At 41.3% G+C, this 17,191-nt stretch overlaps 1 protein-coding gene across 1 annotated transcript in view; it reads left to right on the top strand.

Annotated features, from left to right (window-relative positions):
• The window catches only part of NGLY1 (N-glycanase 1), a 43,588-nt gene that overhangs the window by 21,724 nt on the left and 4,673 nt on the right, over window positions 1-17,191 (top strand). The window contains exons 5-10 of the mRNA XM_014518769.2: window positions 4,908-5,127; window positions 6,192-6,313; window positions 6,717-6,862; window positions 7,892-8,002; window positions 9,692-9,856; window positions 13,421-13,609. Coding sequence (XP_014374255.1) covers window positions 4,908-5,127; window positions 6,192-6,313; window positions 6,717-6,862; window positions 7,892-8,002; window positions 9,692-9,856; window positions 13,421-13,609 — 953 coding nt within the window. The remainder of the gene's footprint in view (window positions 1-4,907; window positions 5,128-6,191; window positions 6,314-6,716; window positions 6,863-7,891; window positions 8,003-9,691; window positions 9,857-13,420; window positions 13,610-17,191) is intronic.

Below are 17,191 nucleotides of genomic sequence, written 5' to 3'. Positions count from 1 at the left end.
AAGTATGAAACTAGTTAGAGAAAAATCAAGACAAAGAATCTAAAATGTTGCTAACAATTAGGAGACCAATGGAAAAAAGCTATAAAACATCCTCTTTAGCCAATTAGAAAAATTAATAAGGAATGTACTAGTGACTAGGGATATGTGAAACTTCGGCAGCTGTTTCCTTTCAGAGGTGTTAGAGGTAGAACTACCTTGGAAATGATGCTGATAGAGTTACAGTCTTTTGAACAAGAATGCAATGCTTGACTCCATTCCCTATGGCCACATCCTGTTTAAATGAGCAATTTAAACTGTCCATAATTGCGTGTGCTTCTAACTTTTGTGGTATTTGGGTCTTTCCAAACAATAATTTCTTGTTTGGTTAGATTATATTTGTCATTGTTTGCATTCTGTGCCTTTCATGGAAAATTTGTTTTATGAACTAGAAGTAGAATATTCACATAATAGTAACAGTTTTCTTTTCAGAAATGAACATTGTTATATTTGCTGTTCTCCAACAGAAAGAAAAAGTGTCCTCTTAGTGTAATAACCTTATTCAGCTTTGGCAGAAAGCTAGAGAGAAAAGGAATGGTAAAATAGACACAAACTATCCAGCACTAAGCAGTAGGTTTTATTTATGTACAAATATGAATGTAAATTTTTCATTTGTACAGTGCTCAAATCCAAAGACAGTCTCAAATACCAGCCTTGGTTTGCTTAACAGATATCCTTTAGCATGCTCTTCATAATTCTGGCACCCTGCCTTTGATGGGATGTAGTGATACACGGAATATTATGAGCTAGGCCAGTAGTGCTCAACTTTTCCAGCCCCACAGGGTGGATCATAGGAAAGTAGGATTGGAAGGGATCTAACAAGGCCAGCCCCCTGCTCAAAGCAGAATCATCTCTGACTAAGCCCAACCAAGTTTCTATCTAACCTGCTCTTGGAAACTTCCAAGGATGGAGGTTCTATACTTTCTGTAGGTAGCCTGTTTTAATGCTTGACTGCTTTCAGGCCAGTCCATGGGCCTGATCCAGCATGTGGTCAGCGCATATGCACTGTGCTACCCTGCATGTGAAACTATCATCCAGCCTGTGGGGCACCCCATGGGTCTGGAACAAAGGCAGCATTAATTGTCATGGGACCAGAAGCCACTGCAATTAATGCTGCCACCACTCTCATGCCACCAAACGTCCAGACTCCTGAGTAGCCCTGGAGGCTATGCAATTACACAGCCCTGCAGGATGGAGGCTGAGCACCACTGAAACAAGCCAGTGTTGAGTCCAAGAACAATTAAAACAAGGTTTAGATGGTATAGCAGAGAACTGGATAAGCATGTCCATATCTGCAACTTAGGTGTTTTTCTTTTAAATCACAATGTTGAGTAATCAGCACAACTTTGTTTTTAATACAGGATTTTTATTATAAAAATACCACATTACCGTTAGGCCAATCTGTAAATGCAATTACAAGCAAAAGCAAAATATCATGCCTTGATGGAGTGGAAGCCAACCTTTTTGACAGGCATGGCACAGATGTGCCCGGCACCCTGCCCAGTACAACTCTGATCTCCTTTCTCTGCTCAATCTGCTGCTCTGCTTTCTACTTTCTACTCTGTGCTCCCTGCCCAATCTCTTCATCTGCTGTATTCTTCCTGTCCTGTGATCCTTCTCTGATCTCCTGCTCTGATTTCTGCTTCCTACTGTATGTGCTGCTGTGTTGCCTGTCTCCTCCCTGATCTGCTGTATGCCACTTATGACACCTGTGCTTCAGGTTAACCACCCCTACTTTAATGTGTGCAACTGCTACATGGTCCTGTTGACAAAAAGAGCAATAGTCATTTTTGCATAGAACATTTATGAATTGGAGAAGAAGACTTATTTATGAAAAAGTATTCAGCTACTGTGCAGGCCACTTAACCAGGTTCTAGTCCTGGGACAACTTTCTGATTTTCAAATGAGCTCACTCTATGTGACTTTAGACTGTCTAGATTTAATCTGAAGGCTCCAAGGAGTACAGGCATAACAACATGGTCAGATGTCTGGGGCAACTGCCATACACAGGAGCGGCGGCCTTTTTTCCCACTCCCCCATTCACCCAAGTTGGTGCCCAGGGTGACTGCTCCAGTCATCCCACTCTAATTATACCACTGCTAAGGAGACAGGTCAGAGAAGGTATGGGACTCAAGATTGGATTTTAAAAATCAAAGCAAATAAGCTAAAGTGAAACTGTTTTCAGATGGTGTAATAGTGATCATATAAGAAAACCACTTCCACCTGCTGTGTATACACATGAAAATGGAACAGAAGAGTCTGCTACTCAAACATAGGGGAGGTGTCTGGAAAAGAGAATGATAAAGATATGGCACCAGAAATTCTAGCTAAGTACAGACAGTCAAAAAGCCCAAGGCTGAATCGATTCAATCTTCACAGGTTAGTCTAAGCTGCAGAGATTGAACCGACAAAAAGGTAAACAGACACTCACTTTTGATTCCGGAAATGCAGCCATATGTCTGCTATAGCCCAGGCCAGAAACTGGGAAGTGCTAGAGCATGCCTCCCTGCTCTGCTGGACCAAGGCTAGCCCACCCACCCTGTGAGGGGGGGATTTGCAGGGGAGGTGCAAAGCATCCTGGGATGTTGGGGTACTGAGAGTTAAGATGAATCTTGTGGGGATCTGGAATAGAAGTTCAATAAACCAATTTAACTTAAATCAGTTAAGTGTGATACTATATCCATCCAGGTTTATCTTAAACTGGTTTAGGCCATTTTGAAAGCAGTTTATGTGCACTTAACTTCTGTTGTGTTACAGATTTGAACTGGTTTCTTATCGCTTATTCCAGTTTATATGTAATTTCTGTCCCTAGCCTCTGTGTCAGGGGCGGACAATTATTATGGGTGCAGGGCCACATAATGAGTTTTGGTGAGCTGTTGAGGGCCACAAGGGTAGCCCCATCCTTTGACAGGTGGCCTACCTCCGGTTGCCCTGGTCCCACCCCCTAACCCCTGACCTTTGCCACTGGCAGTCCCTCTTCTTGCCCCAAAAGTACTCCTTTTGGGAAGGGATTTTGCCATCTTGGAACTGGAAAAAAAATGAATTGTATACTAAAAATCAAACATTGACAGTAACATATTTTAATTCTATTTTAACGAATATTTTTGTCCTGATTTGTGTGCATTTGTGTGATTTATATAGAGGTGATGGCAAATAGGTCAAAATGAGGTCTTACTCTTGTATAGTGTAGAGGAGTGTCAGGGGGTGGATATGGGGTTTGTGGGGGGATGTGTGTGTAGGGGAGGGTGTGGGGCTGTGTGTGGATGTGGGTGGGTGGCTATGGGGGGTTTGTGGGGTGTGTGGAAGGGGAGGGTGACTGAAGGTGTGTGGGGGGGATGGGTGTGAGGTGTGTGAGGGGTATGTGCACATAGCAGTGAGTGGGGCTCCTCCCAGAGGCACACAGGTGTCTGTGTGGGGTTTGTGGTTGGGGTGGGAGGGGGTGGTATTCGTGGAGTGTGTGATTGTGTGTGGGGGAGGTTGTAGTTGTGAGGTTTATGGGGGAGGGTTTGTCGGTATGCTGGGGTGTGCACGGGAGCCTCCTGCATGCACACCCCCACCCCAAGCCAGTCAGCACCCGCCCCCACCCTGCAACAGCCCAGAACCCACACGCCCTCCGGTGCCTCCCTGCCACTGCCAACAGTACGCAGCCCCAGTGTGCCCCGCGCTCAGTCTGGACTCACCCCTGCCAGAGCAGATAAGCAAGAACCTGTGCACAGCCCTAACCTGCCAGCCCCGCACCGCCCACCCGTGGCACATCCTGCTGCCCCCTGGGCATGCAGCAGGGCTGAGACGGCTCCACAGCTGGACTGTTGCTCAGCACAGGGGAAAGAAGCCCCTTCCTTTCCCACTGCTGGCAGTTCCCTCCTGCAGCCACCCAGAGCCCATGCTGCTCTGGGCTGCTCTGTCTCCTCTGTGCTGCCACTGCTGCCCCGCGTGGCAACCTGGAGGTGGCGATGGTGGCATTCCCATGCAGGCTCCAGGCGGCTGCAGCAGAGAACTGGTGGGAGGGGGGAGAGGCCGCTTTCCACCTGTGCTGAGCAACAGCTTTTGTCCTGCACCACCGCTGCTGAGCCTGGGTGGGTGAGCCTGGGTGCGCGGGGTCAGGGCTGTGCACACAAGTCCCTGCTGGTATCACTGGGTGTGGGGCCAGAGATGGCAGCAGCCGAAAGGAGCCTGAGCTGCCTAGAAAGGCAGTCTAGCTGTGGAGCCGCCTCAGCCCCAGCCCTGCTACATGTCCAGGGGGCAACAGGACATGCCACGACTGGACAGTGCATGGGCCAGGGGACCGAGGGACCTGCTGTGGGCCGGATCTGGCCTGTGGGCCATCTTTTTTTGCCCACCCCCGCTCTATGTCTAGGCAAAGTAAATTGGATTGAAAGGGTATATTCCCTGAACAGCATTAATGAACTCAACCTTACTTATTGAAAAATATACATAGTGCATATGTTAGTCAGTTTATGACAGTAACATACTATCCCTGTTTTCCTAGGCTACCATAGCTTCTGATTTAAAAAAAAAATAGAGCCTTGGGGATTTTGAAATTGAAGTGATTATTCTCAAAAGCTATTTCCTAGCTCTGGGAGCATATAAGAGTTATTAGATTCCATGTTAAATTTCTCTTTGTCCATTGTTTTCTTGTGCAATTCCTTTTCCTAATTCCATTTTAGATGTTTGTCCTTTCTTAAACATAAATATTAGTATTGTTCAATCTTTAGAGCCTTGCTTGGTTTTTTTTTTAAATGCATCACTATAATAGTATATTTATTATTCAGACAAACTCTAAAAGCCCAGTTGTAGCAATTATGCAGATAAGATCCAGTTAAACTTTCCTGTAACTGGGTGAATTTTGTTGGGTTTTTTTCATTGCACAGGTGCTAATCTGAATGAAGAGGATTTTTTGTTGTTGGAGCTCTTGAATTGGTTTAAGAGTGATTTTTTTCAATGGGTAAATACACTTCCTTGCAGCAAATGTGGTGGACAGACAATGACTAAAGAAAATTTACCACCCAGCGATGATGATCTGAGGTGGAGTGCAAATAGAGTTGAGAATCATTACTGTACTCATTGCCAGTTCAGTAACAGATTCCCAAGGTGAGCATAACCTAGGTTTTCTTGAACACTTATTTGTTTTTTCATGTTCTATAAATTATTGAGAAATTGTTCATTGCATGAATAGTGATCACTTTAAGCAACACTCAGAAGTTGTTCTTAGCTCTACTTTATATTTTTTGCTAGTCAGCCTAAAGTATTGAATTGCTTTGAAAAAAATAAGATTGTTTTACTGCGTTTAAAGAGGGAACCTATTTTATACTGAATGATATACTGATTTGACTTATCATAATTGTTTGATCAACTACAGTTTGTGAGTACACTAGTTTAATTTTGAAATATGGCATTACCAAAGGGTGTTTAAAAAAGAACTTTTTAGGGAGACTGCAAAATAGCACATCCTACTTCTGATGACTGTATAACAGCAGATAATCCTAGAATTGTACCACTTCTGTAAACTGGACTTGGATATAATAAAATCCCAATTTAAACAGGTTTTCAAAATACAACAATCACATTGGTCTGCCCTCATGCATGCTTTTACCCTGGGATAAACAAAAGTTGGCCTTAGGTAAGGAATGGCAAGCTAGCTTTCATTATCATGGACTGAGAACATGCATAAAGACAGATGCTAGAGTGTAGCTGTAAACTCCTATCCCCATTTATCTTAGGTTTGAATGCTTATGTTAAATTATGGGTTAAATTGTGGTCTGTGTGGGTGCCAGAGTCACTGCATGTCATGGCTTTGGAACCCCTTTGCCTACCACCAAATATTAGGGTCTTCAGTCTCTACCAGTGACTCAGATGGGCAGCAAGGGAGAAGCAAGGACAAGTGGTGTCAGTGTTCGCCCCCTGAGTTCCAGAGCCACATCAACACAGTGGTTCCAGCAGCTATGCTAACAAGCTACCACCCTGTTGTTGGAGATAAGTCATTTGGCCTGCAAGAAAAGAAGCCCAGTGGGCAGGATCCACCCCATGGGATCAATTAACTTGTACAGACATAGTTGAAGGGTTTAATACAGGGAGGAATATACATTCTTGTTAAAGACTATTAACTTGTGTGAAGTTCAAAATTTATGACGACTGAAATGTTTGATTTTTCCTAGATATAATAATCCTGAGAAACTTTTGGAAACAAGACGTGGGCGATGTGGAGAGTGGGCTAACTGTTTTACACTGTGCTGCAGAGCTGTTGGGTTTGAGGCTAGATATGTCTGGGATTCAACAGGTATCCGTACTTTAGAACATTTCAATGCTAATTTAAGCATACATGAAAATGTGACTTATAATCATTAGATGTGAAGGTTCCTGTTAGTCAGCTTGTAACACGTAAAAGTTTGTGTTTATCCAATGATAAAATCTAAATCAGATTTCTATCTGGTTTAAGTAATTGCACTTGGTATATAAAATTTTCTGTCATCAGCAAATATAGGAGAATTTACTGGTTGCATTTTAATATTTAAGAAAGATTTTCTGAATGTATATGAACTGAAAATGTAATCATTCCCGAAGGACGTTCTATCATGTGCTTCCCATTTTATAGATTTGAAAAATGTAAACATCTCAAACTGTAAGAGCACAAGACCCAGCTGCAACGTTCTGTGTTTTCCCTTGGCTCCTCTTTCATGCAGATCATGTGTGGACTGAAGTATATTCTTCATCTCAGCAGAGATGGCTTCACTGTGACCCTTGTGAAAATGTCTGTGATAAGCCTCTTCTATATGAGATTGGCTGGGGAAAACAGCTCTCCTACATAATTGCGTTCTCCAAGGATGAGGTAGGAGTAAGTGCAGTAATGAAAAGGAATTTGTTGTAAGAAGAGAAGTATGTAAAGTATGCAATTTTAATGTGATCTCTTGGATTATTGTAAAGGAAGAAAGTGTCTGGATCAGATTGTGTAAAATACTCAATATGTAAAGTGGAACACAGGACTGGAAGGAGCTTTCTGGGCCATTGAGTCCATTTCCCTGTATTCAGAAGCAGATCTAGGATTTTGCAAAGTGGGGTCCAAGAACAGTACCTGGCACTCCATGCTCCCAGTCTTCCTTCTGTCTTGCCTCCCTCCATACCAGGGTGGGTAGTCCACACCTCAAGAGCAGCAGCCAGGGATTTTTTTAAGTCCCCAAAGCAGGTAAAAATTCTGCCCAAGGAGCTAAAGAGAAGGAACAGGTACAGGTAAATAGACATTAACATTATGGTAAAATACACTCAGGGAATACGTACCAGGTAATAGGCATTAACACTGTAATAAATGCTTTCATCACCTTAAGTACACCCCCCACACACATCCAGAGGTGTCCCTAAAACCAGCATTTAGTTCTGAGATAGACTTGAATGCACATGCAGAATGAATCGGAGCTGAGTCCCACTGCTTCGGTCCATCATGTGGCTGACTCATTCAGTGTGGTTCACAGCTCTGCCATGCCCCCTGCCATCTGTCTGGGTCTCTTTGTTATGTCCTCCTCCTCCTCCAGTCGCTTCCTGCTTCCTCTTCCTCTGGTCTTCTGGGGTCTTCTGGGAGTTGTAGTTCACATTACAATATATTACGATATGCTCAAAAGACCCTAGGAAAATAGCCATGTCCCACATTAGAGAAAGAGGCAAAACCGCCACAATCCATGCCAATCTAACATTTATTCCTTACCCCAAATTTGGTGACCCATATGACCCCTTTAGTGAGGAAGCACCCAGTTCAAAATCCCCATAATTACTTATGGCCAAGATGAAGGCAACTCCCTCCTGGTAGCTTTAATTGGACAAAGTATTACCTGTGTTTTTATCACTTTTTCTCTGCAATTTATGTCAGGTTGTTGATGTCACCTGGAGATACTCTTGTAAGCATGAGGAAGTACTTGCTAGAAGGATACATGCTGATGAAACAGCACTGCGTGAAACAATTAACAAACTTACTAAACTGGTATGTGGGTTTATTCAAACTGAATTGTTAAATTGACATGTATTGGAAACAGACTATGTTAAGATTCAGGGAAAGGGATCATAATTCATTATGTGTGTCAGTATTTTGATACAAATGTTCTCTACAAGAATATCTTGTATTAGAAAGTTTGTCTTACTTTATCTCAACTACATAGTTGGTCCAATAAAGATATCACCCTAAAAAATCCTTGCCTCTCACATTACTCCTGATTATAAGACTTATTTTTAACAGAACATTATGCATCTTCTAGTTAATATAGAGATTACAGATTCAGAAGTGTGAATTTGAGCCTCAGTCTGGATTCATACTGAAGGATGACCTCAGCTGTAAATGAGTCAGTAGGTCTGGGAAGTCAAAGATTGGAAGTGGTACTAGATACACCTGTCATAGGCTGAAGACATTGGCATTCCTTAACCGTGCTAGCCCGATGGGATACTAGGCTCAGGTAGAACTTTGCTCTTTAACATAGAATTAAGTTACAATTATAGTATTTTTTCAGATGAGAGAGGGTGTGGTTCTTATCTGTAAAGCAGCTATGTGTAATCTGCACCAATCTATTGTCTGCAGAGTGAAGGAGAAAAATACATTTCTGCTTTTTGTGCCTGAAGTCTCTGCAGAGAAAGCAAGAGAGATTCTGTTCTGTAATGTGCGTCAACAGAAATGTTGAATAAATTCCAGTTGGTTATACCTGTATGAACTCACTGAAGGCAGTTAAGCTGCACAACGTCACTAAGGGCATAATTGAAGACCATAAGGTTTATGAGTGTCAGAAAGCAGGGCCTAATTTGCCCTGCAGAAATTCTTATTACTTACAAGAGAAAACCCCAATGTGATTCTGAGCTTTCAAACTATTCATAGGATTCTCATTTAAGAAAGTGGAAGTTTTTCATGGCAACTTTGCACATTTGACTTTATATCTTTGAAATGAAATCTGAAACCTCCCAATTTCTGGCCCCTTTTTAAAGTATCTTTCTAGAAAAGAACTGCACTTTTTACCATGTAATAAAAGAAAATATGTAATGTGATTCTTTTTCTACATAGCATACTCTTGACATAATTTACTATAAGGTGCAACTGGCATGGTTTTACTTCTTAAAAAGATGGACTTTCTGCTGCATTTTTAGTGGTGTTCATTCCACTGTGAATTAACCCTTTCAGGAACCAAATGATTTTTTTATGGTAGGGCTTAATTATTGAACCAAGATTGTTGCTAATGAGAACATTTTATCATGTAAAACAACAGGTTGACCCAGTAAACTTTCCTGTTTTCTATTCACAGGCAAAAAATATATATTGAGATAGAGTTAATGGAGAAAAATACATATTATTAACCTAGAATAGATACATTACAGGGATGGTATAACAGTCCAGAAGCTTGCATTTTAAATCCTGGATTTTGGATCTAAAATTGATCTTAAAAATGCTAAGGTATAGGAATACACTTGTAGGACACTAAAGCAACTTTAATTTTTCCCTTGTAATAACACTATGCAGTAGCCTTATCATTAGGATTGATGTACTGCAGCACACATGGTCCTAGATTAACATTTTTTAAATGAGTTTAATCTAGAATTGTCATGGGGTTTTCCTTGCCTGATGTCATTCCAGGGCAACATTGCAGTTGAAACTACTCTGAGATTTTTTGTTGTGCTTTTATTATTATTACAGAGACAGCGATCTTTGTCAGAAAGCAAAAGGAAAGAGCTCCAGCACAGGATAATTGTGGAGCTTGTTGAGTTCATTTCTCCCAAAACTCCTAAACCTGGTGAACTTAGTGGAAGGACATCTGGTTCAGTGGCTTGGAGAATAGCCAGAGGTGAAATTGATTCAGAGGTATTTTAATTTGTGAACTGGTGATCATCTTAGAGGTGTCTAAAGTATTTTCTTCACTAAATATAGTTTAATGAGAAATATTTTTGTTTTATGAAAGCTACAATATAGTAAAAGCAAGAAATTTTAAAAAACCTTGCAAGTTACTTGGGCAATAAAGAAAAAATATTAATAATTGCTTCAGGAATTCTTAGTGGTGTAAATAATGAAGCCAAGGGGTAGCTTCCTACCATTTATTTCTTTTGTTAATTGGATGTAGTTCAGGAGTCACTGGACAGTGTAAGTGCAACCTCTGCTCCTCAGGAGAAGTTAATATATACGATGAAATCTGGTTAATTAGACACTGGGATAACTTCTTTCTACAGTCTTATTAGTCACTGCACTGAATCTCCACTAGAGTCTTACTGATTTGTGGACAAAACACTTTGGTTAATGCGTCATCACTTAAGGTCTAATTAGTCCTTTCCAAATGTACATAAATACTACATCACAGTGGAATTTGCTCCTAATAATTAGTTAACTTAGAAGATTCTGGCTGAAGCCATCCACATCACCTGTCAACCTGTTGATGCTCCCTAGTAGGGCTGTGTGAAACACCATTGTTTCATTTCAGTGTCCGTTTCACCATTTCGAAGGGTCATTGTTTTGTTTCGGTGTTTCGTTTATTTTCGAAGCACTGTCCCGTTTCATTTAGTCGAAACTGTTTCACTGTTTCGACTCCTTTCAGTGTTTCGCCCATAGGCTATAATGGGGAATCATGAAAATGGCTAAAACATTGTCATTTTTTGCCTGATTCAGATGCAAATTGCAGGGATGGTAGCCCCTTCTGAGGGCATGAAGCCTGCCAAGTTCAGTGCCAAGATAGGTGCAGAGAAACTGCATCTCAAAATCTTGAAAGCAAAATTTGCTGGTAGCGGCAGCCTCCTCTCATCTGGGGCTCGCACCCCCAGGAGGGCTGCAGGGCTGTGTCAGACTCCTCCCAGGGGTGTGTGCCCCTAGATCTGCACTAGATGCCAGGAGGCAGTCACTGCCACCTGGGACCGGCACTGGACACAGCCCACGCCCAGTGCCAGGCTCCATGGAGCGCAGCCCGGCAGCGGAAGGCAGAGTGCAGCCCCGGCTCTGCCCACATCTCGCTGCCACGCTGTGCTGCGCTCCAATCAGCTCCGGCAGCCCAATGCAGCGCAGCCCAGCGACAGGAGGTGGACAGAGCCGGCACTGCAGTCTGCCTCCTACCACCAGCCTGAGCTCCATGGGGCTGGCAGAACCAATTGGAGTGCAGCCCAGCGGTGGGAGGCAGAAAGAGTTGGTGCTGCCCTCCGATTGGCTCTGCCAGCCCCACGGAACGCAGCCCGGCAGTGGGAGGCAGGGAGAGCCAGGGTTGCGCTCCCTTCCGGGCTGAGCTACATGGGGCTGCAGAGCTGCTCAGAGTCCAGCCCTGGCTTTCCCCTGCCTCCCACCCCTGAGCTGCTTTGAAACTTGAAATGTTTCAAAAGTTTTGAAACATTTTGAGTGCCCACATTTCATTTCTAAGCTGTTTTGATGCTTTTTGTTTCATTTCAATTTCGCTGTTTCTAGCTCAAAACGCATTGAAACAGCTTCAAAACGAAATGGTGAAATTTCGCATAGCCCTACTCCCTAGCATTCATACACTTCCAGTTTTCTTGGCTCAACAAAACAGATAATCAATCTTTCCATTTCTCCAGAATTAACTTCAGTTTTTGCAATGAGCTCACGTAACAGTATAAAGTAATATCTTCAGCTGCCTATTGGTACTTATGACTATGTGATTCTTACAAAGCAAGCACTTTGAAATTTTGTAGTAAGAAATTGTAGATTAAGCATTTATATCTATAATTATACAGTTCTCTGAGGCAGACTACATATTTTTGTTATATACATATTGTTTTCATTATAAATGCCCCCAGATCATTCTTTACTATGTATCAGTATGACAGAAAAATATTTCTCACAAAGAGTTAAGAGATTGAGCTACTGATAATTAGTCCAAACCTTTTGGAATGATGAAATTTAATCAGATTTTACTGTATTTACATAATTTCTCCTCCCATCAAGTTTTTCAGCTATTTCCAAAAACCATATTTTGGTTAGTTTTCTAAAGTCCTTTATACTGAGAGGTAGAATTTCCTAACACCTTAACCAGAGGTAACCTAGAGTGGCACACACAAGTATGATTTTATTCCTGTCATTTTGCACATCATTTTCTGAGTGATTCTGTCATATGACATCAAAAGATTGATGAACTAATAAAACTGGTGAAGAGAAACTAATGGATTTCACAGCTGTGTTCAGTTTTGAGATAGTAGAGCTTATTTCAATTCTCTGCAATTTGGTGGATTTTATTTCCATATTACTGAATCTTAGGATATGAGCAATGATTAAAAATCTATTCTTAGAGTTGAATATACTATTTATTCTTGTTTTCTAAAGCCCCCCTCTGCACATTACAGGTATTGTACAATTAACTGGTTAATGGCGCAGTTACCTTAAGACAAACTACATGTGCAAAGTAGCTATCATACAATAATAAGCTCTAACCAACTATACAATTAGACCTGAAAGTATGTACTAACTTTATAGGCGGTTGCTATAAAGCTTTAATTTGCACATGTAGCAGGGTCTCCCTGTGGCAGGGAGCCCCATCAGGTGACAGGGCTCCCAGGTGCGGAGGTGCTCCATGTCCAGCGTGAAACCCCCAAACCCCAGGGATTGCAGCTGCTGTGATTCCCCAAGGCTTGGGGGTACATGAAACGTCTGGGCCAACACAGAGCCCCCAGTATGCAGCCAGGACTGGGAACCCTGTCAGTTACAGGGAATTTTGGACCCAGCTGCGCATGTCCCTCACAGCTCGGAACTCCCTCAGCAAAGGGGCCCCCCAGCCTTCGGAACCTGTTTCTTGCTGATATAGAGGGAGCCCAGGGGATCATGCACGTATGGCATGGCAGGAGATACAGTTGGATCATTCAGTCATTAGATTCAATTTCGCCTTTACCTGCATGTGTAGAGGGGCCCTAATATATAGTGAGATACATTTATCCTTGAATACTGTACAGTTATTGAATTCTTCCTCATTAATTCTTACTCATTTTGAAAGGCCATCTTTTTTATTTTCCCAATCTCAATAATTTGCTTTGCATTAGTCTGTTAAATGTGCTTCTTTCTGGTCTTCTGTGAAATAATTAATTTTGGAAAGACTAATGGTACTAAATATTTTTAAATAAATTATTGCCCCTCTCTGTAAGAAAAGTGTGCGTTCATTCTAGCAAAATAATAAAAAAAAATCCTAAACTGAGGACAATTTTTTTTTCACTGGCATCTTTCAAAACAATTCACTCTCTTTATTCAGTGACAGTGCAGTTTTTAATGAAGAACTATGAGGTTTCTTGATATACTGATGATAATTAAGTAAGACCATAGTGGCCTATGTTATCTGATATAATTTTCCAAGTATTTATATTTTCACAAAAAGCCAAACTAAAATGTACATGATCTTCTTTAATTATTTGGAAAAGAAAAGTCTAATCTATAGTGTTTGTGTCTTTTCAGAAGGGAGGAGACGCTGTTTTTATTCCCTCTGGAAATGAGAAGACTTCTAAGCTCTTTCATCTCTGCTACAATGTAGTGGAAGACAACTATACACGAGTTTCCAATAACAATGAAAAAATCAATGGTTGGGAGAAAGGTGTGTGGAAGGTAGAGTCTTTATGGAGGAAGGTTGAAACAGACTGGAAAATGGTAACTACAACAATTATTTTAAAAATTCACAGTAATTTCTTTTATTAACATAATAGTCCCAGTAAAGTCTAAAATCACTGATTGTATTTTGCATCAAAACCTCTGTGGATGCTTAAGGATTCAGTTGAAGTTGCTAAGTGTTACTGTCTAGCTTCAAATAAGATTAACTAATGAGAAACTGGATACAAGTCAGCTTGCCTTTCAGAATGGGATGACTGATTCCTCTGCAGATAACCAGAACCCCTGCTAGAACACTATTTAAAGACCTACTTTCCCCTCATATGTCTAGACGCATCAAATACTATGTATATTAAAATGGTTTAAATTATTTCTTTTGCTGCATAAAAATAGCTTTGTAGCATATCATATCACTTTGTTGCATGGCCAAAGGAAAAAATATCCTAAGCATTACAGTGGTACTTGCAAAAAGGCAAAAAATGGTCAGTTATCCAGATTATTGAAGACTCTGCCAACCCCTTCCTATCTGTCAAGACTCTGGACAGCAGGATAATCATCAGGGATCCTGGTTTTCTCTGTTTAAAAATTGCAAATTCTCTGATTAAAAACCCCAAAATCCATGTTTTTTCCATGATTAAAATGGAACATCACTCTCTAGGTATCAGCTGAACACAATATTTTATTGATATATTTACTACTTTAAAGCAATTTGGAAGCCTAGCAGTGCCTCAATCACTATAATAAAATAAATTCTAAATACCTATACATTTTTGGCATTTGATTTTGGGATTTTTATCATGGAAAGTCATAGTTCCCCCATCCCCGTCGCTCACCAGGATGCAGGTCCAGCTCTAGCTGTCCCCCTACACTGCTTTGTGGCACTGAGCAGCCCTCATATACCAGTCCCCTGCCCATGCCATTGCCCCTGACTCCCAACCCACAGCCCCCCCACCCCTGCTGGTGCTGCCACCCCGTACACAAGTCTGGGGGACACATACCCCCCCCAGAGTGCATGCAGCGGCAGGGAAGCAGCCTGCCATCACCTCTTGAACGAGCTGCCCATGGCTCCGTGTCACTCCCCACGCAGGCGCTGCAGCCACACATTCTGGCCCAGGGCCCCAAGCCTCACGCACCACCCCAGTTAGGCAACAGCCTCAGCCCTGCCCAACTCCCTCAGTATGGGGTCCTCAATTGCCCCCCGCCCTCCACCACCACTGCCAGACTTGCCTGTAGTAGCTGCTCTCCAGGCTGTGGGACAGCCATGTGCATGTGTATGTGCGCACATGCAAATGGCATCTCCTGTTGATCGCCTTTCTCCTGCCCCCCAGCCCCTTGCAGGCTGGAACTCTGCCAGCCTGTAAGGGGAGGCCTACCGTTTCCCACATTTTTCTCCTTTAAAAAATAAAATCTAGGTTTTTCTGGATGAGAAGTGAGAAAGTCTAGGTTTTATCACATTTGTCTGTAGCAAATGGAAAACCCAGATCCATGATGATCGTATACTCTAAATCTCAGGAGTGAGGAACTGGAGCTAGAGAAGGTGGACCTCTGTATACAAACAACATTATTAGTACAGGCTGTCAAATCTGAAGAGGGGTATTCCATATTAGAGGCTGAGGTAAAAATATACAACAAAGTGGAGCAATGGGGAAAGAGGAGTAGAGAAACAGAAGCAATTGAACAAAGTGATAGCTCTCCAGGTCTGTCTAACAATGTAGCGGTACTTAATATCTTCAGATCAGAAATGTATGACCTGAAATATATGGCCATATTGAAGAATCCAACTGCTGATTGGAGGAGTGTGCTGTGTGAGGCCTTATACCTACTCTTCTGTGCAGCTTACTACTCCAGCTGTGTAGATCAGATGGAAGATGGACAAGTAATCCAAGTGACTGATCACAAAGAGTTCATAGATTCATACATTGTAAAGCTAGAAGGGACCTTGGAAGATCATCAGGTCCAGCCCCCTGCACCAAGCAGGAAAACGTGCAGTTCACATGCAGTAAAACAGGTCTTTTGTGGTGCTGGAGGATTAGGGCTGAGGACAAAAGAAATCAACATCAGGACTAGAAGGCTAAACAAATCCATGTCTCTCTCAAACTTGTAGCCAAGATGTGTTAGTTGTCCACAAATGCACTCTTGCTTATTTCTAAAAGGAAGACAGTTTTTTTAACTTTAGCAGGTAGGTGTACAACTGAACAAGGTGAGTTCAAACTGAACAGCTCTCCAAGAAACATTTTAGTTGAAAAAAGCATTCATGAAAACAGAATCAGTTTATCCTTTAGCAGGAAGGAAAAGATACTGTAAACCACTACCCTAAAGGTAAGTATCACTGTAAGCTCATAAACTGTAAAGAAGAAATAAAATTGCAGCACAACCTGATGCAAGTAACATGGATTTACTAATTCCCCTCTGAGCAGTAATCTTTACCTTATTTATGTGCTTCAGCGCTCTAAACAAACATGTTGAAATAAGACTTTGTGGAACCAGACCTTGGCAATTGCTAAAACCAAGGATTTAATATGACAGATTCCCCAGAAATTGTCTGCAACAGAAGCAGAATGTAAAGGTCAGTATAAGAACCCATCCTGGGTTCTTATATTATGAGCTTACAATGTTAGTTACCTTTAGGGTAGTGGTTCAGATTTTTACAACCTTGTAGCCTTTTTTATTTCAAAGGAGTCTCATGAGATACTTAAGTTGGATTTTATCTTCTAGAATCAAACTGCTCGCCATTTCTTCAATCAGACTGCTTGCAGTCTCTTCAGTAACACACATCACTTAAGAAAAGACGGGCATAACTAAATACATATAAAATATATGCTTGAAGCCAGTGCCTAACTAGTCAAATCTGAAATCCAAGTCAGAAAGGTACCAAGAGGATACTTCTGCACTTATTCTGAGAGAGCTTTATATGGTAGAAGTGATTTCAAGACTCCATGCTTTGTTCCAGTGTGTAAATTCATGCTATATTATTTAGTTTTAGACTGTTTGCACTGAGCCCAAAACTGAACAGTTGACTTTGTCCAAGACTTCTGAGAAAAGATCTAGATCTTACCTTCGTAAAACTAGACTGACCTATAAATATGAAAGGTATATAGTGTATGTCAGTATTAAGATTTTTTTAAATTTCTGGATGGAGCATTTTATTCTTAAATGCTTAGGTTTAATGAGCTCAATTTGGTTCTCATAAAGGACAATTCAGTAACTTCTGGTCAGGAGAAATCCCTTGCTGGAATTAACTGTGGTGCTTTGAAAATATGCAGAATATGAGGGTCACTGTCACAACATTAAAGTCACATATTTATAAGAAGTTAATTAAATGAATACATTTTTTCATCAGAATATTCTTCACAATCCTATTTCAGTACCTTTGTAGTTTTTCAACTCTATTTGCTTATCTAACTTCAGAATCAAAACTAACCTTTTTAAGTGAATAAGAAGTATTCATATGGTATCTTATAGTCCTTGGATACAGTCTCCATATGACGATATGCTCTTTGGTAAAATATATTATTGTTTTTATCATTTTATTCAGAATTCTTCTTTCCAAATTTAAAAATAAAAAGGTTATCATTGACCATTTAACCAGATCTTAATCCAGTTGCCTGATCTTGATTCTCTCTC

Source organism: Alligator sinensis, unplaced genomic scaffold (genome assembly GCF_000455745.1).
Source record: "Alligator sinensis unplaced genomic scaffold, ASM45574v1 scaffold299_1, whole genome shotgun sequence".
Lineage (NCBI taxonomy): Eukaryota > Metazoa > Chordata > Crocodylia > Alligatoridae > Alligator > Alligator sinensis.
This window is presented reverse-complemented; position numbering and strand designations above follow the sequence as displayed.